Here is a 25,915-nt window from a genome sequence, read left to right as displayed (position 1 = left end):
TGGAAGCAGACGGCCCCCTCAAGGCTCTTATCAGCTTCAGCTTTTCTGTTTTCTCTGACTCCCTTTCTGTCCTACTAAAACACCTATACACTACCTCACACACACACACAAAGATTGTTCGTACACTCTCCCTCTCTCTGCTTGACCTAACACTGACAGTAAATACCCTCTGACACTGCCCACCCTGAGTCATAATGACCATGCACACGCGCACACACACACACACACACACACACACACACACACAAAATACACAGTCGGGGCTCACACTCTCGGGGGCCTCTCGGTGGACACAGCGGTTAAACACACATCCTCAATCACGTTTCTGTCAAAGAAGAAATACATCCAGAAGCAAAGACCAGTTTGAGGCGGAGAGACCGAGAGAGGAACAGAGACGGACAAAGGGAAGAGAAAGGAGAAGTGCTGGAAAAAACTTGAGACACAAGGAGGAACATAAAAAGCAAATACAACAGAGAGAGAGTATGTGTGTATGTGTGTTCCTGTACGTGTGCGTGTGTGTGTGTGTGGCTGAGAGACATAAAGAGAGTGGGACAAACAGAGTAAGAGGGCAGGTTAGGTGGTTGTCCTACTGGGCTGTTTGGTGAGACTGGAATGCTGTCGTCTGGTTGTCATTAACACTCTGCCTAGTAACCACTCTCAATGGGTCATGGGAGAACTGTCTAAACACTCTCTCACACACAGATACACAAACACACAAACACAGAGTCCTTCAAAGACAAACGGGTTCAAAACACGAATATCATTTCATGAAAAGGATCCACCGAAAGCAGGAACCCGTAATTTTACCCTTCATCGGTTGGGTATTTTTCAAACTTCAACCAAATAATTAGGATATTTAAGCACATTTACCTTAACAATGATACATACAGTAATGGATTTCTTTTCATTACTATCAGTGGATAATGTTTTCCTCCCTTATTGCGGCTTATTACTACAGTGTTTAGGGTTGCAATAGTATGAGATTTTCAGATTATGATCTCAGAATATATCACGATTTCATGGTATCACAACATTACACAATTGTTACTATTATCAGTAACAATTTCTCAAAAATGTTGCATCCCGACAAATATAAACTTGAAATATATATCCTTAATAACATTAATATGGTGAAAAAAAATAATAATAACTGGCAGCTACTATGAAAATCATTTAACTGTTTGTCATTTCTCAAGGTTCTGAACATTACAAAGTTTCAACTTCTCAGCAGTCAGGATTTGTTGCTTTCCTTTGTCTTATGTGTCGGTAAATTGAGTTTTAGATGGTTGGTTGGACAAAACAAACAATATCTTAGACAGTTTGATTATTCTCTGACAATTCACACACCAAATGATTAATTGATGGTTGTGGTACATTGATCGACAATGATCATTATCAGTGGTTGCAGCCCTGAAATTGGGTTTGTTGTCTAGTTCTTTGGCAGATTGCCCAAAATGAAATGTGGCTGACAACATCACGTTGTGGCGTGTGATGTTAACACCAACGTAGTTTTTAATCAGGTAATCAAGCACAAGCTGAAAAAGCATCAGATGAGACATTTTCCGGTCTTTTTAGTTTTGCAGTAATATACTTTTAAAAACACTTCCTATGTGACATTAATGGTTGGTTATATTTTTAGCATCAAAGATGAGTAACACTCAAATGTGCAAACGATGACTTCAATCCGGCTTTAACGTATTAAAAAAACAAAGTGATGGCTATTTCTTCATAAGACACGAAACAAACAGACACCATTAACTCGATTCACTGCGGTGAAGTGCCTCATAAGACTCTGTTTAGGGAATATTAAAAAAAAAACAGCTTGAAGTGATTAAAATCAGACAGAGTATAGCAGCTCCACAGTTTGCAGCCCAATACTCATCCTGTGAGAATGGCACTTTGCTCATTATCACCTTCAACAAACCACCGTCTAATTTCACACTTCTGGACCTCGCCGAGCACAGAGGCCATGTGCACATATTGGGTGCAGTCTTGCACACATGTACCTGCAACTGCTGCGTTCACACCTACAGGCTGTTTTCAAAAAGTGAACAAAAGGGACACACCCAAATGAATTCAATCTCAGGGAATCAGTCAAACACACACACAAACACACACACACACACTGATGCCCGTGTAAGCCTAAGATCTGCCCATCAGATAAAGTGGATCTTTTGACATGGTCCAACATGTGAGAGGAAGCCAGCTGGATCGCCTCCAGATATGAGAAAACCCTCTTTGTGACCAGTCGCGGTCCTTCACAAAAACAAACATCAACATGACCAGCCAGACATACATATCCAATTTCCCTTGGCTTAACGTTTACAGCATATTAATCCCACATTTGATCCTGCACTGAGAAACCTTGAGTAAGCCAAATACACAATAAGCCCTGCAAGAGGACGTGTCGGCAATATTTACTCACCAGGGCCTAAATAGAAAGCAGAAGAAAAAAAACACGAGAGGAAGAGGTTACAGACCAAGCAGAAAGGCCTTCGAGGCAGAATAGAAAAGCGTCGCTTTTCTTTCAGCCATCAGCTACATGTGCACATCTGCAATGCCACAGAGACTCAAGCTGACATTTGAGCAATGCTACAGCTTTGTAGAGCCCTCTGTTTGGGGACAGCTTATTAGTATTTAGGTCTCATTTCATAAGGTTTGTTTGGAGGTATCGCTTGTAATTCAAGATGCAATTGGATGAGAGCCTGAGTAGTGGTGGGAGAAATACTCAGATCCGGTACTTAAGACAAAATACCAATAAAATAATGTAAAAATACTGCATTATGAGTACAATTCCTGCTTTAAATACAGAAATTCCAAAGGGTCAGTAGAAAAAACCTGCTTTTAAACTGTAAAATATCTGTTGCTATCAAAAGTGTATCATAACCACATTTGAAGGCTCATTTGCAAAAAGAGTTTTATATCAGCTGATATATTGATACTGGACCAAAGAGACCTTTAAAATGCTGTCAGTTGACCAAGCATCATCGACCTAGAACAAATTCAGAATTTGAGATAAACCACCAGTGACGATAGAAGTGTGACTCACGATGTTTTGGGATGTATTGCTCCCGTCCTCTCGCAGTCATAGATTATGAAGCTCCCTGATACCACAGATGTGCCATTCACCTTTATCGCCACAGAAACAGTCAGATGATCTGCAAAAACAAAGGCATGTAAACAGAGCCGCATGTGTCAAGCATTCGAGATGGTATCAGTGTCATAACTTGACAGCGGTACGTCCTCATGCTCCACTGACTTTGCTGCACTCTGAAAGCTAAAACGGGAAATTACATTTGTTCTGATAAAGCTCAACATCTTCTAAATGTTTTTTTGTAACTGTACTTGTATGTTGTTGGGAGATAAGGCAGGCACACTGCCAAATGAATGCATGTGCTCAGTCACACCTGTTCCGGGGAGGATTGGTTGGTAGTTTTCTCGAGAGAGCAGGGGACAGGTTTGAATCTGAGCGGGACCATAGTCCAGGTGCACCGTGGCAGCTGTAGAAACACCCGGCCCATATTCACACTCCACCAGGGAGCCGACCAGATCAGGAACACTGCCATTTATCAGAATGCCAACATCCTACGACATAAAACAGATAAAGGAGCATAAATATAAATAACTACTCATCTTAATCTTAATTCCCACACATGTATTCAAATCCAGTAGGATGTACTGTACAGTTAATCATCGCTGGGCAAATAGTGCTTGCATTACTTGAGATTTGTTCAGGAGTTCAGGCAGAGAAATTGAGGACCTAATGTGCAATGAAGAAACAGATGGCACAGCGCTACATCTATTTCTAAATCTGACTGTGTGATAGATAGATGTATAATGAGAAACATTACACCTCTCTGACATGACTGAATTTCAGTTAAATGATTTCAATGTGAGAAAAAAAAATCTGAGGGGGGTGCAGGAGGCAGGCAAATATCGTTAAGAAGAGAGGAAGAGCAAGATGACATATTCAGCAGATACCAGCAGAAGTGGCCAAAAGCATGTGCAAACGTGGCTTAAAAATTCGCCCCATTGTTTGTTAGAATTGATCATTTCCTGGCTACGGTCCGACTTCCTGCCTGCTGCTTCCTGTTTGCAAAGACAACCTTGAGCCGAGCTTCCTGTGGCTCTGAAGGATGCCTGTGAATCTGGCAGCTGGTGGATCTATTACAGCCCAGCCGAACTGACCTACATAACAAGCAAATATCTGCAATTAATGAACCAATTAATGACCTGTCGTCTCTCAGCCTCGTCTAATTATGAGCTGTAATTAAAGGTCAAATACATTCCCAGTGTCAAAACTCTGTGAGCTAATTATCATATTGTTGTTTGGCTTCTGTTTCATGATGTACTGAAGGGAAGAAATCATTGAAAACAACGGTTTGCATGTCACACCCCAAGTATGATGCCGGTCAGAATATATCATCCAGCCAGGATTGATTAAAATCAGATAATGGGTGTGAAGAAGCACTCAATACTCAACAGTTTCTCTGTGTCCTAAATTCATAACAAGATGTTTTAAGAGTACAAGATGACAGATATGGAAGATAATACTCATCATCAAAGTCAAGATCTACTCTAACATTCATTGAAACATTTTCAGTGCAGCAGGAAAGCCTTTGTGTCCTGTTTGTCTGAAAACTAGAGCTCAGCACTGGAGTTTCACTTTCATTTCTTCAGTTGCACAATATAAACTTGTGTGAAGAGGAATAGAATGATTCAGTTTATATACTTGATAATAGTACATGTTTTTTACTGTAAGTGTGAATAATTATAAAAATCTAATGTGTTTGCCAATGCAAATGAGAAGACAATACAGTATGTTTCATATACTAATCTTACGAAACTAGCATACTTAGTATAGTAATTTAACATCTTTTTATGACAAAAGTCACTTTGGAAAGCCACTTTGGAAAACTACTGCAAATTAAATCTACAAAAAACAAAGAACATTGTTTTTCTTCTTAATTTCACACCAACTCTTCTGAGCTGTCTTGCCACTGTCTCAGATTTGCTGTTTTTTCAGGTGTGAGTAGCTCCTCCATTTTCTTCCATTTGCATTTAGCAACAATGGTGTTCATCAGCAGCACCCCTAAAAATCTCACAAATTTGGTATGCATAGTGACATTTTGCACATACTTTTGTCACTTTTTCAGACAAAACCCAAATCCAATAACTGTTGAATTGATTTGGGATAGAGCAACATCAACAAACTGAGCATTTCAAGCCAGTGGTTACACAGTTACATTTGGCTAAGAAGGCTCTTTTGTATGAGCACTTGCAGAATCTGCGCACCAACAGTTCTGCTGAGAGCATCAACACCCCCATTATAATCACACGAACAGGTGTAAGTGCTAATGCACTAACTGCACACCGAAGATGACATGCTAATCTGGCATGCTAATGCTAAACTAAGTTAAGGTGACGGTTTATTCAGGTTTTTTGTAAATGTTCATTTTACTGTTGCTACTGACTGAGGGATAGTATGAGAATTATTGGTGAGGGGTCTGAATGTCATGATTAATTTGATTTAAAAAAACACGAAAAAAACACAAGGTGTCTGTCTGTCACAATTAGTCAAAGTAGGCAGTGATGTAAAAAGAATCCATAAGTCCTATAAGTAGAAGTAAATATATCATGTTAACATATTATTTTGGTGTAAGTGAAAGGCACCCACACGAATAGAAAAATAAGCACATATTGTAAACAGTCTAACAGCAGAGTGATAACAACAGTGTGTTTAATAATAGTGAGAGGTATCAAGTTATGAAGGTGGTCATGAGACACCCCGTTTCTTTGGCTTTAAATACACTGACCCCATTACAAACATAACTTGATGGACAACAACACTTGTAACATGAATGTAATGGAGGACATTAAAATGGAGGGAGTTGATATTACCTTGATGTCTGCAGAGATGCTGATCTCTGGGGGTGTCAGGGTCATGGACGGACACTGCTGGGGGCCCTCACCCATGCTAATCCAGGACCGTGCCAACAGCCCCTGGGCACACTCCTTCTGGAGGGTACATCTGGACAGAGTGACAGACAGCAATCATAATTATCATGCCATATTTAGATTAGAGGACGGCACAAAGAGACAGGGATACTTGATTTTCTGTACTGAATATGTCATGGAAAATAGGCGTAACATTTTGGGATAAGATCTTCTATCAAGATATGACTATCTCATATATAGTAATTGCTTTTCAAGGCTCCAGCTGAAAGTCAGTCAGTCACTGGATTACCACAGTGGTGTCTGAACGCGGAGCTTTAAGGTCAACATTTTATCCTTTGTGGAGAGAAGAAAAACTTTTGTGTTTTCCATTTCATTCCAGGACTTGACAAATTCTCACCGCTGGGGTTCATGGTCTGCTTCCCACAGATTTATGAGGTCCTATAGTCTCCTAAAGCCACATTCAGTCCTCGGCTGTCAGTTTGTCTGGCTCAACAAGAGACTACTTGACTCTAGGTCACACACATTTCTATGGCAACCCATCCCGCAGGCACTCAGATCAGGGGCCAGTTACCCATAGCTGAATAAAAAACACTACTGATTCTTAATCTGCGCTGACCAACGGTACATCCATGAACGTGTGTGTTTGTGTGGACAAGCATAGTGCATACTGTGTGTATGAGCCCATCTGTGAGTATAATGAATGTCTAGGACAGAAGAATTGTAAGAGGGCATTCAACATGCAAGGTGGCCTCACACAATCTGACTTCTGCTTCACTAATGAACTTCACTGGCCATTGGCACAGAGCTCAGTTCATCTGCAGTGCACGCTGAAAAGGACAAAGTGACCTCACAGTAACGAGAAACCAAATGGGCCCCATTTAGCAGCGTCCTAACATGCCACATAATGAGTTTGGCTCATCCCACTTCCCTCTCTCACGCTTCTATCGTTGTTTGAAAATAAAGTGTGCGTCTGTGCGTCCACACTTCTGTACGTGTGAGTGTCCGGAAAGCGAAGGTCCAGATTTTCAGTCCCATTGGCACTGAGGGGACTGAGAGCTGCCGTGAGGTCAGCTGCCGGACTAAAAATAGAAGTGAGCCACACAAAAATCCCCTAGACACAAACAAACCTCATCAACTCTGAATACACTCAGCAAACTCAGTCACACTAAAGTGGATTTACAGGTAATACACTGGACTTATTTGTATTGATTTAACTTTATTTTAAAAGTCATTCTTATTTTGTTTTGGGGTTTTTTTTGCACTGCTGTTACTTTGAAAATGTTGCACTTTCTTTATCCCGGAGGACGAATGCTGATAACTTTTATAATCTCTTAACATCTTACAACACCATCAGCTAGAAACACTTTGTTTTATGACCAAGTACCTGCACAGCTAATGACATTCCCCGGCCTCAGGTGGTGAACATGATAACCTACAGCGAAGTGTGTGTTGCAGTGTGAGCTCCAGAGCGACATGTTTTTACTTTGACGGACAAACATTAATTACCTGCCAAACAACAGCTTGTAGGCAGTCAAGAAAGTTAGCATGCTGATGTCAACATTTAGCTGTGCCTCAGTACAACTTCACCGAGCTGCGAGGGTGGCTGGCGGCTCTTTACTCTTGCTCCATTTTTGTTCATTTAACGGAAAACATGCCAAACTTTTCGTACACAATTTTTGCTGAAATACAATAGTGCAAAATGAGCAAAGTCGTGAATTGACTCTGAACAAGCTTGAACGAAGAATGAGGTTTGACGCTAACGTTTTTGACACGCGATGCTACAGACAATTCATATGCAGAAAAATACGGGGGGGGGTAAAACAAAGAGATATCCCCTTAAACAGCTTATATCATTGTAAACTATAGATACAAATAATACGATAGCGTGCATTGGAAACATGTGTGCTAACTGTAGAGCGATACAGTGTGATTTATTTATTTTTTTATAGATTACGTAACCCTATTTTATGCTTCACAGTGGTTTGATCCACATATACTCGCGTTTGAACCCCATGTGCGCGAGATAACTGTCGCGTACGAATGGTGCGTTCCATTGTACGTCGTAAATCGGAATTTCCGCATCCAATCTAAAAGTGCATCCAGTGTTTTCGCTCGGAAAAAGGTGGACACTTCCAGCGAAATGTAGAGTCTCAAACAACTACAGCAGCTGATTTTAATAGTAACCCAAAATAAAAGTGTGAACATGAAAATATTTGCAGTCCATTACCTCACAGTTGAATCTTGTGCATCAATGTGGCTGCAATATTGGTTCTCAGGAGCAGCTTCCCTTACCAAGCTGGTTAAACCCTGAAGTTATTCTTAAAGTTGTTTTATTCTTTCTAAATGTAACACAACACTCCTTTTGGCAGCACCTTTTGTGTCCCCTCAGGAATTGCCCAAGAAATCTTCCTGTTTATGGCCACCCGCAACAGTGGAATGAAATATCAGCTGTTGCCCAAATTATAATGAAAATCATTTGTGGTGGCTACCCTTGGATGTTGAAATCATAATTGTTAAATGCAATGTCCTCTTGGGTTACAATGGGTCAAAAGTGCCCTCCTTGTTTCCCATCTAGAAGTATATATTTAGATTGCCAAGTAAACTCCAGATTTTATCTTAAAGTGCTGAAGACCTCATAGATGATACTTGGTATAAACTGAAGCTGGCATCCCGGAAACTTTTATCATTTGACAATCTCAAAAGAAAAAGACATTCAGTCTCAGATGAACATCAACAAACAGTAAGTGATTGCTAGTAAGACTGCCTATCAAGCTGAAGTCACTCACATCATGATATATTTTCCTTTCTCTATTCTTTTTTAAAATGCATTCATGACATCCCCGCCAAATCAAAGAAACAATCTGATCAAGTGCAGCAGTGAGGAGAAATAAATTCAAAGCACTCCTCTCTTCGCTGAAAGGCTTCAACAGCTAATATACATACAAAAAACATAATAGACACACACACGCACACACACACGCACACTCCATTTACCATTTACTCAGCACCTGCCTCACGACAGCGCGCTGACTATAAAAGCCTTTCAAACAGCTCCTAAAAATAAACAGCCAACATACCTTGTGGAGCTAAAATATGACCTGAGAAAACTGGCTGCCTCCTAAGTCTCAGATAAGGTGGGAAACAAGTGAGACTGTTAAACAGCAGGAGAACACGCAAGCTTCTAACGGCGCATGCAGACACAGAAACACACAGACACGAACACAAAGTCAGCGTGAGGCAAGCTCATACAGATAAGCACGATAATTTGTGAATAGCAGAAAAGATGGCACATGACGCATAATTTGATTCAGACAAAGATATTTAAGTGCTTTCTTGTGACATGTGGCAGATTAAACCACCACCAGCATGAAAAGAGTGATCAAGGACTAAGCTTTATCTCTGGTGGATGAAACTAGCTCTCTCTCTTTTTTTTTTTTTTGCCAACAATGCTGACTCCAACGAGCGAACAGACATGTTTTCATGCTCGCTCTCCATGCAGACGTGCTGAGAGACGTCAGAGCCGTGCATAAAATCAAACAGACGCCCACAAAGACAGTGGTGGCTTCACAGATTGTGAGATAGTTCTCTAGTGGTCTTCTCTCTCTCTCTCTCTCTCGCTCTCACCGCCCCCCCCCCCCCCCCCACACCCCCCCCCCCCCCCACCCCCACCCCCACACCCCCCCCCACCCCCACTCAGTTTCTGTAGTTGTGTCAGACAGTGAGGTGATGGAGAAGACCATCCACCCCCACACTTCAACCCCCTGATCCCCCGGGCTCTGAGGCCACAGCTCCTGCCCAGCGGCTGGCATGACTGGCCAAACGGTGCATCAAACACACACACACACACACACACACACACACACACACACACACACCCTTACACACACACACACACTCAAACACACACACACACGCATGACATCAGCTCCCTGGCCTCCGAGAGCCAGACAGCGACACACACTCACACACAAACACACGCTGACACTTACACACAGGCTTACACACTTTGACATTTCCTTGTCAAAAGAACCAGTGTGCACTCTCCCTCCCACCACCATCATCACAATCAACGCTCCTTTGTAGAAGGATAGAGAGGAGGACAAGGGCACTGGGGGAGGAGGAGACGAGGAGACGAGGAGAGGAGGAGACGAGGAAGAGTGAGACAGAGAGGAAGGTTGAGCGAGGGATGGCTAAATTCTCAAAGCTACTAGAAAAGAGAAGGGGCAAGGGGGGGGGGGGGGAGCCAAAGACAGAGAGAGAATCACAAGGGTAGAAAAAAAATGCAGTGAAGCGAGAAAGGGACTGGGATAAAGAGACGACAGATAGATAAATAAGTAGAGGAGACAGGGAGATGACAGCGAGACAGTCTGACCACACACACACACACACACACACGCATCCCACACACACGCACACACATACACACACACACCAATCAGACACACAAACACACAACTCTCATCAGTTCCACTCTTCCAGCTCTGAATGGCCCCTGGCAATGCCAGAGCCTCCAGAGCTGCAGCACAACTCATCACAAAATTCACTATCTTGTCTGATCTGCCTTAATCACCGAGCAACCAACCGACTCACACACACACACACACACACACACACACACACACACACACACACACACACAAATACAAACAAACACAGCTCGACACCACACATATTCTCCCCGAGAAGCAAGTGAACGCAGAGCCAGAGAGCCGGTCCTGACAGAGCCACATTAATCACAGGGTACACCCGCTCGCTCACAGCAGCACTTCAGCCAAGTCACTCCTCGCCGGGCACTCCGAGCCTGTCATCCCCTCCCAAAACTACCAACGAACCAGGGGACTGCTCTGAACAATGATGTGGCTCCCAAGTCTGGGGCCTAATGAAAAGCAAATCAATTCTGCTCGATCCAAAGAAACAGCCCTCCAGCCCAAAAACTCACTCCGTTACTGCCAAGGCTCATTCATCCGGGGCGACATTTTGAAATCGAGAGAGAAGATGATGAAAACCAGCAAACGAGTCTCAGCGGTTTTTATGGATTAAGACGTTAAGAAGCATCAAAACTACAAGCTCAAATTATTTTATCGTGCCATTGATCTTAATATGATCTTTTTATTGCCTCGAAATGAGCATAAACTCAAATCAATCACATATCTAAACAGATGCAGCTGGATCACTTCTTAAATAAAGGCAGGAGGGGGACAGAAGATCTGTCCACATTTTCTCTCTTAAGAAAAAAAAAAAGAAGGGAAAAAAAAGCATGTGGCTTGTGCATGAATACACAGCATGACAATTTGATTGAATTATATGTTTTATTGGCAGCAGAAGAGAACAAGGGATAATTAACTTGATAGATGGGGAACCGATAGACAGAGAAAACAAAAAGCAAACTGTGTGCGTTTCCTACCGGTTCTCCAGCGTACACCAGCCACAGTGGGCGTCGCCCGCTCCCAAACAGTCGCTGCAGCTCCTCCACTGGTCACAATCTGCCACTTTCACCCTGAGCATCTGCACATGACAGCACACACACACACACACACACACAAACAGCATGGTAAGTATGTCAGGTAGAAGCAACAAGATTCGTGCAGACGTTTTAACACAGAACTCGTGCTGGAGCGACTCTAAGAGGATGACTCGACAACAATTTCGGTAATCGACTACTCATTTCAGTCACGCAAAAATACCAAACATTCCTCAGTTAATTCTCTTACATGCCGCTTTTCTCTGTTTTGTCTGATTGTTAATTTAATAAGTCAAGGGTTTGGACCGTCAGGCAGGCAAAACAAGGTATTTAAAGACACTGATTCACCATTTTCTGACATTTCATACACATCAGTGTGGAAACAGAATATGTCAAGTATCAGTCGTACTTCCTCATTCAGACCTCATAATCATAAGCAGTACATAAGCTAGGGTTGAGACAGTATGCAGATGAAACAGGTCTTCAGCACTGATAATGTACATTTGTGATAGGAAAATCCTTAATTGGATAAACTGAGAATTTATTTATTCAAGTTCATAAAAACTAGTCTCCTCTATTCAAAAACATTTATCTGAAGCGCAGCTCTGAGGCTGTTCTGTAATTAGTTTTCTAATAAATAATTTATGCCAACTTCTGATCAACCCATATCAATGGAGAGCTGCAGGAAAGAGTCCTAAAACCCAGAAATAAATGAGCATTTATGCACTTTCGGTTCCCTCGTAGAGGTCAGTTGGTTTTTGGACTGGGTTTTTGGGTAGATGCCTGACATAAGGTCTGTGGTTAAAGCGAAATTATGTAGAAATTGGCATTTTATTGCGATTTGGCACCCCTCGCACGTTCTGTGTGCAACACCACTGTCGTAAATACAAATCCCAGGTCTGTAACAATTTGTTAGACAAAGGTGTAAGTGTAGTAGGTGGTGCTAACTACGAACAAAACTCATTACACAACAACAATGTAATGGCATGAAAACCTGTATCTAAAAATAAACATGTATCTAAGGCTGGAGTTACATGGCGCGGGAACAAGTGATAGGAGGGGCGGAGCGGCTGAGACAGAGACACCATTCACTCTGTTATAAGACACTGTTCCATCAAAAGTAAAAAAGTTACATAATGTTGTCGTGTCCATGTTTTGTTCTAAAACTTAACATACGTCTGGAAATGCCCAACATACAAATTACAAAACATTTACTAAGACTGCTAAGTGTTTGACATTAAACATGGAGAGTCATCTACTCACTAGTCTGTCTTTGCAGGATTTCAGTTGCAAACTGTTCCAGCTCTAACTTTACAACTTGTAGACTGATCAGTTTTTGTGTGCAGTATAGTGTAGTAGGAGTCATATGACCCTGATGCTGTTTGTTCACAGTCTAACGTCAGCTTAATACTACGTTTACGCTTCAAAAATCGTACACAAGTGGTGCTCATTCGTCTGGATGATCTTGTAAACAAAACTTGTAAGTATCATAAACTTGTGTTCGCCACGGAGCTTAAAAAAAATAAATCCTGTCGGCTTTTTGTCGAGGGAGCCAGGCTGATGCTAACTTTGGGGTTAGCCTACAAAAGTACGTCATTCCTGCCTCTCTCAAAAAAAGTAAACAGGTCCTACATGGCTCCTACCATTTTCACTCAGTCCTGGTACAGGTACAGATAAGTACAGATAAGTTGGTTAAAGAGATTATAGATAATGGTGCACTCACTCATCCCTACAAACATTTAAGAAAAAGGCTTACAGCACACACCACTGTTGTAACAAGCCGACAGAAGGACAATCATGTATCCAGGTGTTCATCAAAGTGCAGTATTTGTCAACAGTTATAACTGCCTCTATGAAGACTTAATGCATTTTTAATCATCCTATTTTATCTGTTTGCACTCACAGACGCGGTTATGCCTGATGACAGACACACAAAAACAATCAGACAATCGGCTGCATTTGCAATGTACCACAGACGTGCTTGGAGGTGCAGCCACATCCTGTCAAAAGCACGTCTGTTATGCAACACATCTGTTTGGAAACGCAACACCTAAACCTACTTAAGGCCTGCGGCCACAAATCGGTGTGTGTTCAGCTAAAACTGAGGCGGGGAGGATTCACTGGATGTGAAGTGAGGTCTGATTGTCGCTCCCACGCTGACATGAATAAATCAGAGGTGAGGAGAATCAATAGACGTCTGGAGGCCGGAGGCAGATTCTTACGTGGTGAGAGGTCATGAGATAAAGGTAGTTGCTGTCGTTGGGGTCGAAGGTCATGACGTGATGGACCGCCTCGCTGGTGGGCAGCTTCAGTGTCCACTGATTGGCCAAGGTCATGTTCGGCAAGAGGGTCAGCTGTGAGGGGGAGATGAGAGCAGAGGACACAGGTTGGATCGCAGGTGCAGACAGGTGCAATTATTATTTTTCTCAAGGTCAGTTCAACATGGAAAAGTCAGCTGAGCAACACAAACTTCTCAAACATCAAAAATCGAGCGGCGCATTTCATGCAAAATTCAAGGCCAGTTTTGCACGGCGACACCTTGAAAGAAGCAGCTTTTTCTTTCCCACCCACGCATCGTGACCACGCGTCTCGCTTTGAGGCGGCAGCTACCTGCACTAAGGTGTTCCTCCAAGATAAATGTATTCGTATTATAGGTAAACTTTAGCTCCTCTGAACCTGCGCGCACAAGACAGCCACCAAAAACTCTCTCTTTTTAGGAAGTGGATGTATGTATTATCTATAAACAATTGTTGCCACAGTAAGTTAATCTAAAAATGTTCCTATCACTTATTTCCAAATATTTTTTTAATGTGTATTTTAGGGGGTCCTTTTGTCGAGCTGTGTGCCTTATCTTGTTTAGCTGCGCAGTGATTTATCTACATACTGGCCTTCCTGCAGCTCAAGATAATAAAACGGGTGACATGTTCTCACGTAAGCACAAACATACGCACACACAGACACGCACACACACTCGAGCTGCGTAGAAAAACAAACTGCGCTGAGTGAGACTTCCTGTCACGCAGACAGTGAGAGCTCTTATTACCAAGATTTTGCCGGGGTCTCCCTTCAATGGAGACATCCTGCCGTCCTGAGGAACTGGCAAACTGACCGGCGTCTGGTGACAAGCACGGGTTGTGCCACTTCTCCATCCGCTTGAACGCCCCCTCAAGTACGCACACACACACACAGCACAAACACACAAAAACCTCCCCACCCACTGAGACGAGCTGGTTAATGTTAAACCGGAGCAGACAGAAGCTTAGTAAACCATTGGCTTAACCTGCGAGGAGCGGCATTATCTCATCCTCCAAATATCACTGTCGTTTTTATAACACCACCCACCTGTCGAAACACACACACACACACACACACACACACACACACACACACACACACACACACACACACACACACTAATACACTCTCCTGCTTGGAGATAGTAAGCAGCTGCACTATGTCTTCACCCCGCACCCCGGTGTCTCCAAACACATACGCGGAGTGACACAATGAGGAGCGAGTAAACAGCAGCCCACACACCTGGACAGGGAGCAGAATGGGAGCAGGGGAGGAGGAGAAACGAGGAGAGCTGTGGCACAGTATGCCACCAGGTCAGGCAACAAAAACACCTGCTGTACTGGCAGGTCGCTCTGACTCTATTCTCTGTCTATCTGCCTGCAGATGAAAGCCCCCTATTCAACCGGGGAGTGCTCAGCTGCTGTGCACTCATTCTCTATGCATGTGTGTGAGTGTGTGTGTGCATATGTGTGTGTGTGTGTGTGTGTGTGTACCTAGGTGTAAAGGAGAGAGAATAAAGGCAGGCGGAGGTGGGGCAGGAGAGAGGAGAACAAGAGAGGGAAGGAGATAAAGTCTGTTTGTTTGCAAAATGAATCAAAGGGGCCTTTTATATGTGAGACGGAGTGCGAGAGGAACAGAAACAGGAGACAATGAAGCGATGAACTGAGGACCGGAGGGGCGGACTGAGTGAGGGAGCAAAAATTGGACAGGAGCGAGCGAGATAAAGGGCGGACACTGCGAGAGGCAGAATATGGAAGTCAGCTGTAATGGGAGGGGAGAGACTTCATTAAAAAATTGCATGTAATTACAAATTACTTCACTGAGGGGCTCTCTCAAAGACAGTAAAAGAGGCCTAACTTAATCTCAACCACCGTTCCCCTGTGTTTAGTCGGAGCCAAACTCACAGTCAGAATCACATTACACACGCTAACAGCACCATTAACCTCTGTAACAGCTCTATCCTCAGGGCACACACACACACACACACACACACACAGACACACACACTCAGACAGACGCTGCCACACACGCGGATACATACACAAACAATAAAAGACGAGTAAAGCTAAAAAAACACAGAGCAAGTCGCCACCCCAAGGTCACAGATGCTCACTGCATAACGAGGTTGAGAGTGAACACACACATATAGCAGCATAATCACAGGTTATGCATTCTACTGAGTAAACACATGAACTCGCTCAGCCACTTGCACTGGCCCGGAGACAAAGTCAAACACCTAAAAGCAAAGTCAAACCTGCAATCAGGCAAACAGACATCCACAAACACACTCGCGCACAGAGCCGCTCACACCATCGCCGACCGATGTTGTGCATCCGGCATAAACCATCCAAAAACCAATTACAGCATGCTCAGCCGGAGCTAAAACAGTGCCTTCATCTGGGGAGGAAAACAAGGAGCTCTTTAAGCGGGGCCCCCGGAATGAAACACCCCTCGAGCACAGTGATTTTAATGTTGTAAAAAGGTACGAGCCTAATGCAGAACAACAGGGTCAGAAAGCACTCAGAGTCAGTTTATGTTGTTTCCCCGCACAGCTGAGGAGCAGCTTGCGGCGCTCGCAGGCACTCTGCTGCCTAGCTAGCTCAGTCAGGGGTGACTAGGAATGTGGCTGAGACAGAATTAAGGAATGCTGTTAATTAGTCGGGAAAAAGGGTTTTCACGAGCCGGACCCCTCCGCAGATGTTCTGGAGCCGAGGTCGTAGACCAACAGGGCTGAGTCATACACCGTCAGCCGATGTTTATTAAACGGCCTTCTGGTGATCTCTGAGACAACAGCCAGGTCTGAGGGACATTAAAGCCCATGATTAAGGACTGCTTAATGGGTCGTGTTCGAACGGAGCGAGGGGGTTGAGGGAGTGACAGCGCTGAGAACCTACGAGATGAAAGCAGACATTCCTGCTCGGGTGTTTCATCACACACCTAGCTTTGGTTTATTGACAAGCTCAGCGGCCACATCAGAGCAGCACCGCGTAATCGTTACCGCTGTAGTTTTTCCAAGCTTGAGGGCTCGCTCACATTATGTATTAACTCCACTCAGTCACCGCCACATCTGTGTTTTGACCTGAGGTTGCGTCAACTTGGAATCCTTACGAGAGACCTATTATGCAGTTTTTGTTTTATACCTTTCTGTCAGAGTGTTATATGCTCCTGCATCGCGTGTGAAAGATCTGGAAAGTTAAAATGTCTCGAAGTCTGAACCAACAGGAGCTCCTCTCTCCCACGGAAAACACTGCCCCTGGAACGCCTCGTCAGTAGTCCCGCCTTTAATTCTGCAACTTTGTGACATCACACGACATCACTGTGCCACACAATCGCATAATTTATGCCTAATGGCTAGTTAGGCATGTAAGAACTGATTTAGCACAGCTGCCCTGTTGTGGTGATGCTGGCTCAGGCATGTGTGAGCTGACCAATCAGAGGAGACTGGGTATTCAGGAGGGAGGAACTTTAAAAAGACGGGAGCTAAAACAGAGTGTTTCAGACAGAGGAGGATGTTTTTTTATGAGCATTAAAGAATGTAAAATTATTCTAGTAGTAATCCAAAATAAAAAAAATATGAACCTGAATCTTAGCATTAACTGTCTCATTTATTGTGTGTGTGAGTGTGTGTATGCCGGTGGGCACATGTGTCTCACCTTACGAAGGCGTCCATTACTGGTTCCCAGAAAAACCACAGTGTGGTTGTGCACCGAGTCCACAGAGACTGAACTGAGACCGGTGTATTCAACGAGAGGAATGGCCTTCAGGGGCCTCCGCAGGGCCAGAGGATGCTGTAGGTGGGCCGCACCGCAGTCCAGCTGCTCGGGCTGCAACTGGAAGAAACAAAATGAGAGAGAGGGAGAGATCAATGCCCATCAGCTCTCATATGGAAGCACGCCACACAGATTAGAAAACGGGGAGAGAACTGAGACAAAAAGAGAAGCACTGTATGATGAAAGCTAAGGGGAAAACAAGATCTGATAGTAGCTATCACATCGGCACAGCTCATTCTTCTAAATCACTCTTTAGACATCTCAGTGAATACTTGAAAAGGGCTTACAAGGGTCTTCAACACTCATAAGACTCTGCTTTTGTCAAATCCTCAGCGGGCAATGATAAAACATTAGTGCCACGCTTGGATGAGCACCAGGATCTACTGGGAATTCTCTGAATATTTTAGAGCACGCACAGGCAAAAAAAAAAAAAAAAAAAAAAAAAAGGAAAAGAAAAGAAAAAAAAAGCACAAGAATTAAGCACAGTGGATATTTGTAGAGTCGTTTCCCACGGGCCCTTCTGCTCGCGGCCTCGTCTCTCTTATCATAAATTGTGTCTGGCTTTCCCTCAGAGCTGGCCTTCAGACAGTCGACTACAAAAAAGATCACATTTCAGCGACCGTGGCAACACAAACGTAGGACTTCAGAAACTTTTTACTCTGTGAGGTTGTATTACGGCAAACGAGAAAAGAAATCCGACACAAAATTACTTTGAACTTAGCCGCTGTCTGTCTCAGGAAGGCCTGCGGGCCAATTGAGATAGTACTGGTCACGGGAGGAGCGGCCCCGGGGCCACAGCCAACAAGACAGTGCCAGCGAGGAGGGCAACTTTCTGACCTGACAGCACAGCGGTCATGGGACAGCCTCCTGTGACCTCGGCTCTGTCACTCAAAAAACCACCACAATGCATTCCAATGAAACTGTGCAAGGCTTTCTTTGCTTTCACTATCAGGCGCCATTAGCAAAGAGGGAAAACGCTGGAGACAAATACAGTATGCAATGCTTCCTTAGAGGCAAATATTTGGTTTGGTATGTGAGTGGAAAGCATTGAAAACGCAAGATAATTATCTGACCACGTGTTCGCGACAAAGCTGGTGTTTATTCACTGAGGGTACGTTGAATTTGTGGCGCAGCTATAGTTAGCAACACGCAGCCGATGAGAGAAAAACAGAACATGTCTGAGGCTTGACTGGAATCATCGACCCCCCTCCTCTCTTCATATTTGAGCAGACAGGGAGCTGCTGGATGTGAGGGGAATCTCACCCTTCCCATAACCCCACAGCGCGGCTCTGGAGCATCTTTTCCAGCTATCATGACCTCCATACTCGTGACATGGGAGATCCCCTCACCGAGTCATGAGCCGCGGGGGCTAAGGAGGATAACTGTTGTAAGCAAAAATGGGAAACTGTCAACGATACAGTTGTATTCGTCTTGTTTTGTCGGGTCAGGACAACTGTGAGGGCAGACAGCTTTCGCAAATCATAGTCAGACGTTTAAGTGTGTTTAAGCGAACATGGGAAAACTCTGGTTGGTAGCAGACCGTTAAAGGAGCAGTGTGTAGTTTTGGAGAAGAAATTTAAACTTTAATATTCACAATATTAATGAGGGAATAACACAAACTCAGACATAATTTTTTTTTTTTTTAAAATGAATAAACAAGCAATTCACACTGGAAAATACATCTCCAGTACACAGTTTGAAGTCAGAATGGTGGCAGGGTCCGCCAAATATAAACAAAGTAAAACAGGAAGAAATGATGTTGTCCTTTAAGGTCAGTTTAAGTTTGTTTATATAGTTTGTTTCGGCTTTTAAAGAAACAAATCTGTCTGTGAAGATCTTTCTCCTCTGATTAAAATATCTTCCCCAGAACCACTTAGTGCACCTTTAAAAAAATTTAAAAAATCACAAACAAATGAATGCTTTAATATGAAATCAAAACATAAATTAAATAATAAGATAATAATGTTAGTGAAGTTAATGACTTGTCTGTCCTTTTCCTTGTTGTATTTTTTTTTCTCATCTTTTTGTTCATCTTTATTTTACCAGGAAGTCCCAATGAGCTTGAGCGGTCACAACAACTTATTTATTGAAAATTCAGTTTCCCCCCCCTTCAATTACAATTTTAGATCAAAATCCCTTGATAAAATGTACAATTTTCGCAGCACATGGCCGCATAAACTCACACCAAACTAAACTGAACTCATTCCAAATGTGATATTCCACGTCAGCCAGTACAAAGCAGATATTTCAGCCCTTACCACCAGGTTTCCCTTCTGTATACACGCCGCCCCGGAGCCCTGGATAACGCTGTCCAGCACCTGCACGTCGCTGCTGGGGGAGTTGGAGCAGTTCCTGCGGCCTTGTCGGATCTCCTCCTCGATGTCTCCAAACTTGAAGGCGCACAGAGCGGACTTTCTGTCCCCCTTGGAGAACACTCCGAACAGGTAGGGCTCGGGGCTCCTCCCGTCGCCCGCCTGGATCTCCGCCTGGTAGACGGACAGCAGCCGGTTGTAAATGTTCCCGTTAAATCCGCACTGGAGAGGCATCTGGATGTAGGACTCGGTGAGCTTCCTGCTCTCCGGCCCGGAGGGTTTCCGCGGGTTCTCGGTGTCCAGACAGATCCTGGCCAGGATGCTGTTGGGCTGGCTCTCCTTGTGGCCCATTTTGGCGTCATTATTAAAGGCGATGTAGGAGTAAGTCTTCTGGAGGAAGGCGAGCACGAAGTTGAGCTTGTTTTTGGTTTTGACCTCTTGCTTGATCTTGAACACGTTATCCTCGGAGGGGTTAATGTCATAGGTGAACAGCCGGGATAAATCCTGGATGTTCAAGGAGCGGATGGCGATCTCCGGGGTGTTTTCGAAGCGCAGGTCCTCCTTGCTGTGGTTCTTGGGGAAAAACTGGGTACCCGCCCCTGTGTAAGTGGCCCCGACGAGGAGCCGGGTGTTTCCCCCGTGGCTCTTGAAGATGAGCCCCACGGTGGACGCGTTCGGGTGGTTGGCGGCGATGTTGAGCATGCTGGGGAAAACAGTCTTCTCGCCCTGAGGTGGGAACTCCACCGCTATCTCCGAAATGTTCTCCATTTTCCGGAGCTCGCAAAAGCCCTGATACACGGATCCGCAGACCACCACGACCCCCTGCTCTCGGTCCAGCTCCAGGAGCTTGTTGTGGTTGTCAGTGAGGGATTTGGGATGCTCGCACGGAGCCTGGGGCAGCTGTGGCGCATGGCACAACAGGTTGTCCTCCACCGGTCCGGTCCTCTTCTCCACCTCGAGGTTCAAGGTCCCGTTCAGCTGGTAGATGCTGTTGACGGTGGCCAGGTAGACCTTCCTGGACACCGGGTCCACCACGAAGTTATTGGTGTGATTTGGAGACGCGAATAACTGTTGGATGTGCAGCGCGCTGGCGCTCCGGCGCGTCTCCAAAGCCAGGACGCCGAGGAGCAGAACAGCTATCTCTATCGAAGGAGGCATTTTTCCTTCTGACCGGCTTCCGCGTGTTCTGTGCCGAGGGGTGCATTGAGCAAAGACAAAATTGTGTGTTTGTTCCTACTGCGACAATCCGAGAGGAAAGGCTGTTTCCTGCTCAACGCCTGAACCCAGAGTGACGCGATAAGCGAGTCGTGCTTCCTTCACAGGCTGCCTCCTCTGTCCCTCTCTGCCCACTGTGCAGCTCAGCAGCCTCTCTCCCGAGGCGCACTGAGCCACAATACTCGTTGACGTCTGTGTGATCTTCAGCCAACATCCTATTAGGGACAAACAGTTAAAGTTGATTTGGCGATGCGCATTTTCTGCACGACGTGGAGCCCACGGAGGGGAGATCAAACTTGCTCGGAGTCTGGTGTTAGTCGGGCTCGTTCAACAATTGATTAGTGGGATAAAACATTGATAAAGTGCGTATTTATGTGGAATGTGAGCTTTACAGAGAACAGGGGCGTCAGCGTGTTAACCCCTACGAGCCTCCGCGGGACACCTCCCATCAAAGCGCGCTGTCAGGCCACTCTGCTGTGATTGATCACTGAACAATGATCAGATGCGGCTCACTGAATTATTGGAGCTCATCTGTCCCCATGTCATTCCCACCCAACCTTTTTATCCAGCTACATCTGAAACTTGTGAAATATGTTCCGATTCTTCTAAATGGCCGAACTTCTTTAATGTGAGCTCGTTCAGCCGTATGAAGTTTTAATGACCATCACAGGCTCCTTGATGAATCTCCGCCCCTGCGTGGTTCCGCTCATCCCGGGGTTAATGACGGGTCACCGTCCCACCTCCTGTGCTCCCCCCCCGGCCCCCTCAGCTCTCAGATTAGTTCTGCAGATCCGGAGGGTTCCGTTTTGGGCACATACGGCACGGTAAGCACCGTGAAAGTGCTACCAGATGGGCACATCAACGCACCTTTCCGGGTTTTGACATTCACATCCATCCAACATAGCTTTCTTGCGCGCTCCGCCTCATAAATATTCAGGCGCAACACATGCGCCCCCCCACACTCAAAATGCACGAATATGGTTTGCATTTTTTTTTTTTTGTCTCTGGGTGGTGTGTGTGTGTGCATATGCTCACAACTCTGAATAGAAATGAATGATCCCCCTAGTAAGGGAAACGACAACGAGTGTGTCAGACACTGCATAAATCAGTTTGCAGGCGAGCCCGAGAAGTGTTATCTCTGAATACATGCAATAATTAAAGTTGATGCTAAATCGTGCGCAATCGCCTGTGCCTATTTACCGTGGACTCCTCCGGGGACCAGCTCTCTCTCCCTCCTCTCCGTCGCCACTTGCTGCTCTCACTGGGGCAGATAAGTGCGCCCCGTGTTTACCTTGGCGCACAGCCATGCGCATCAAATCTGGCAGCGGAGAGAAGGAGGAAAGGCGCTCTGATAAAGTGCAACATAATGACCCCCCGACTGCATCACACAATGACGGAGCCACCGGCAGTCTCAGCGCCGGGGTCCTGCAGGGATAGGGCTCAGTGTGGGTCAGAGCTGTCAGCATCAGATATCACCGGCGAGGTGTGACTGCGTGCTGCGGTTTGCTGCTGCTCAATCAAACATTCAACGGAATTAGTCTGTGTGTGTGTGTGTGTATGTGTGTGTGTGGCTGTGTGAGTGAGAGAGAACAGTATAATAAAGTGTAGCAGACGTGGTCTCTCCTGTGTTTATAATGAAAATATTGTCCCTTCTGGCCCGCTCTTTAGCAGTTAGTCTGTGGTTAAAGGGGTCTTCCACCCCAACCTGTTTCCTTCGTGATAAGAGATGACACCTCCGTGCGTTCTGACCCCTCCCCACCACCACACTCCCTCACAGCAGCCCATTCAACGCAAACTAAACACAGCCCTGCAAAGGCATGGGTGGAGAGAGAACATCCGAGAACATACATGGCAACAGATCTCCCTCTAGTGGTCACAAGGCGAACCTGCAGGAGGTGACTTCAGACCACAAAAAAATAAAAATTGCTGCACACATTGGTATTAAAATAAAGCAAATCAGTGTTAAGAAACAGCAGTGGCTCATGGGTAAGTCAGGAATGCACTTTATTTATTCCACACTTAGAAAAGGACATCAGAAGGCACTGGAGTGGTTTAGCACACAACCCTACATCAGTTGTTACTGCAAGGTCAAGCTAAGGTCGAAGGTCAGCTCACTCTCAACCTGTCTGCTGCTCCTGTGACAGCAGAGCTGAAACACATCCCTAAGCCTACTTACTGTGTTCGGCTTCAGAGGGAATCGATCATATCGACGTTTCGACGAGAAATGAACTAAAATCCTCTCTCTGGGTTTGATCTTGAGAGGAGGATGACAGTGATCCTGACCTGAGTCAACTCTTCTTGTCCCACCGAGGACCGCCGTCTTGTGCGTGACAACCTTTGAAGTCACTATCAAAGGTCTCTCTCTCTCGAGCCTCAGCCTGACCTACATGTTATCTACGCGTGTGCTAAAGTGCAGCTGTACAGTTAGAACGATCTCGCTATCAGTTAGGAAATCAGCGTCTCGGCTCGAAATGCGGGGTGAACTATTAAAAATGTGCAAGGTCATCTGGAGTCACAGTTGTGAATTCTCTAATAGATTTTTTTTTTTCCCTTGCAAAGGTTAAGTCTCCCAAAAAGATACAACCTTGACATCCAGCCAAGACATTCATGACGTGTGAGAATAAAAGCACGCACTCCTCCTCTCAGATTGGACCCTTTGGGTGCTCAGGCATCCGCGGGTAGACTAAGGTTTGGCACTAGGTGATCACACCATGAGATAGCGGTGCACTTGTAGAAAAAGAAGGACGGCTACAGAGACAATAAGCGGGGACAAAGTCTGATGAGCAGTACAGTATCACATACAGGCAGTGTGCATTTGACTGTCATGGCAGTGGAGACGACTTGCACTGTAGATATGAAGCAGCAGCATTCCTGTTCCGACTGAGATGGAGCTGGATAAGCACCAGTGAGTCTCTTTTCCTAACCTGATCACATCAAATATGGCGGTAGGGAGGCAATTATCCTGGCAAATTGGTTTTACTTGGACAGTGGCCTTTAGCCATTGATTTTTAAAAGCAAAGTTGGGTCATATGTCATTTTTCTTAATGAAAACATGCAGCATTGTTTACATGTTGCACACACACACTGCAGATACTTAACAATAACCAGATGTTCTCTCTGTGTTCCTGTGCTGCTGCTGGCCCAGTCCGTCTTTGTGTTTCATTCATAACCTCGTCTGTTAAACAGTTCCTCTTGTTTTACTTTAAAAACAAACAAAAAAAGGGGAATAAGTAAAAGCATGTGATCTTTTCCATTAGAAATGGTGAGGAAGCACAAAAAGTCTCTTGTCTGGTCAGTCCTTCAAAAAAATGTTCCATTTCATCACAGCAACAAAACAGGAGCAACTCCCAGGAAGGTTTTCAGCCATGGCACAAATCTACCAATCACAGCTAGGTAAGAGTTCTCTTCCTAAAGGCAATCAATCACATTATCACATTTGCATGTCTCTACAATTAGACCGGGCCTTGAGGGCGAACAGCCAACCCAGTTTCCTGACTAAACTCCCCTTCATGTAGAGCGAGAGGAGCGTAAATGCTACATGGTACTGAATAAAATAACATTGAAAATAAAAATAATATTATTAGAAATAATACATTATAATTGATTAAACTCTAAGGATAAAAACAGTACGATGTTGCGTTCTGTGAGGTGTAGCAACGCAACAGTTCATGTTCAAGAAATGTAAACAGTCTCGTCCTTCCTAAATGACAATCATGAGTGTTTTCAGCTCTACTCTTCCTCTTCATGATTCCAGGCCGTGTCCGAATGTCTTCAGCCCAATTTTTCAGAGCCCGGCCACGCAGCCATCCTAGTGGCAATCACGTTCTTCAAACTTCCTGCACGAACGGCAGCTACAGTAACTTCGCCCGGTATCAACAAAGCAACACGTGCTGGCTTCAATCTGGTCATCCCGGTGGCTGCAGAGCGCGGTGCGTGTACCCCGAGAGAGCGTCCCAGTTTCTCCACAAAAAGGCCAGCAGGAGGATGAGGAGGAGGGTGGAGAGCGAGCGCGAGCGTGTCTTCATCAGGGGGACCACGCAGTTGGCCACAGTTGAGACAAAGACCAGAAGGACAGCCATAAGGGCCAGCAGCACATTGATAAGTTTTCCCAGGAGGGTCCGGGCCGTGGCATTTTCCAGCCCCTCCAACTGGACGACCTGCTGTTGCTGCTGCTGGAGCTCCATCTTAGAGATCCTGGTCTGACACGCCTCCAACGCCTCCTGCAGAGGACACAGAAAATAACAACAATCAGTCAGCAAAGTCACCTTCTCCAAGCACGTCCAGACACAATTAAAATAATACCCATGTCGATCAATACCGGACACTACTGTTTTAGCGAGGGTAGAATTATAGGCTGTTAAGGGACCAGAACATTTAAATTCTATTTTCATTTCTATTTTCACGGGGTGTAATAAGTCCGTGTTCCAGTCTCAAACCAGCGGTGTCTGGCATTCACACTATGACGGGAGCATATATCAGCGGGCGAGCATGTAACCATCCTGATCGCCTCTCTGATTCAGTAATTGGAGTTAATTTGCCTAAAAGCTGTATTCCAGCTGCCATTAAAAAACAAAAACAGAAGAAGAGGGAATAATAATACGAGATGAAGAAGACACATCTCATTACTCTACATTTTGCCTCCTCGTCTGCTCTCTCCTCCATCCTCCTGCCTGTGACCTGAAAATCGATATTCACACGCCATATTGAAGGATGTCTCAATTCCCTAAAATGCTCCTTGAGGCAAGAGGAGCGTGGAGAGAGGGAGCAGCTGTTCGAGCAATGAGTGAGGGTGCAAAGCTGCATCCGTGACCATCCGTGACTTCCTTTTGTATTCATCATCTGTATTAGTTATTTAAGGTGACGTCATACAGTTGGTTGACATCGCTTTAAAATACAGCCCTCAG

At 44.9% G+C, this 25,915-nt stretch overlaps 2 protein-coding genes across 19 annotated transcripts in view; both read right to left on the bottom strand.

Moving 5' to 3' along the window:
- The window catches only part of plxnd1 (plexin D1), a 68,484-nt gene extending 47,201 nt beyond the window's left edge, over positions 1 to 21,283 (bottom strand). The window contains exons 1-7 of the mRNA XM_037103585.1: positions 19,743 to 21,283; positions 17,368 to 17,544; positions 13,642 to 13,773; positions 11,363 to 11,463; positions 5,902 to 6,031; positions 3,408 to 3,585; positions 3,050 to 3,158 (exon numbers count right to left, since the gene is read on the bottom strand). Of these exons, the coding sequence (XP_036959480.1) occupies positions 3,050 to 3,158; positions 3,408 to 3,585; positions 5,902 to 6,031; positions 11,363 to 11,463; positions 13,642 to 13,773; positions 17,368 to 17,544; positions 19,743 to 20,954 (2,039 nt within the window). The 5' untranslated portion in view covers positions 20,955 to 21,283. The remainder of the gene's footprint in view (positions 1 to 3,049; positions 3,159 to 3,407; positions 3,586 to 5,901; positions 6,032 to 11,362; positions 11,464 to 13,641; positions 13,774 to 17,367; positions 17,545 to 19,742) is intronic.
- Positions 21,284 to 22,998: 1,715 nt separating this feature from the next.
- tmcc1a (transmembrane and coiled-coil domain family 1a) overlaps positions 22,999 to 25,915 on the bottom strand; it is a 48,680-nt gene continuing 45,763 nt past the window's right edge. For all 18 annotated transcript variants that reach the window (XM_037104454.1, XM_037104466.1, XM_037104455.1 and 15 more), the window contains one exon: positions 22,999 to 25,231. In XM_037104454.1, coding sequence (XP_036960349.1) covers positions 24,917 to 25,231 — 315 coding nt within the window. In that variant the 3' untranslated portion in view covers positions 22,999 to 24,916. The remainder of the gene's footprint in view (positions 25,232 to 25,915) is intronic.

Source organism: Acanthopagrus latus, chromosome 7 (assembly GCF_904848185.1).
Source record: "Acanthopagrus latus isolate v.2019 chromosome 7, fAcaLat1.1, whole genome shotgun sequence".
NCBI classification, from domain to species: domain Eukaryota; kingdom Metazoa; phylum Chordata; class Actinopteri; order Spariformes; family Sparidae; genus Acanthopagrus; species Acanthopagrus latus.
The sequence above is the reverse complement of the archived record's forward strand: the minus strand, read 5'-3'. Positions and strand labels throughout refer to the sequence as shown.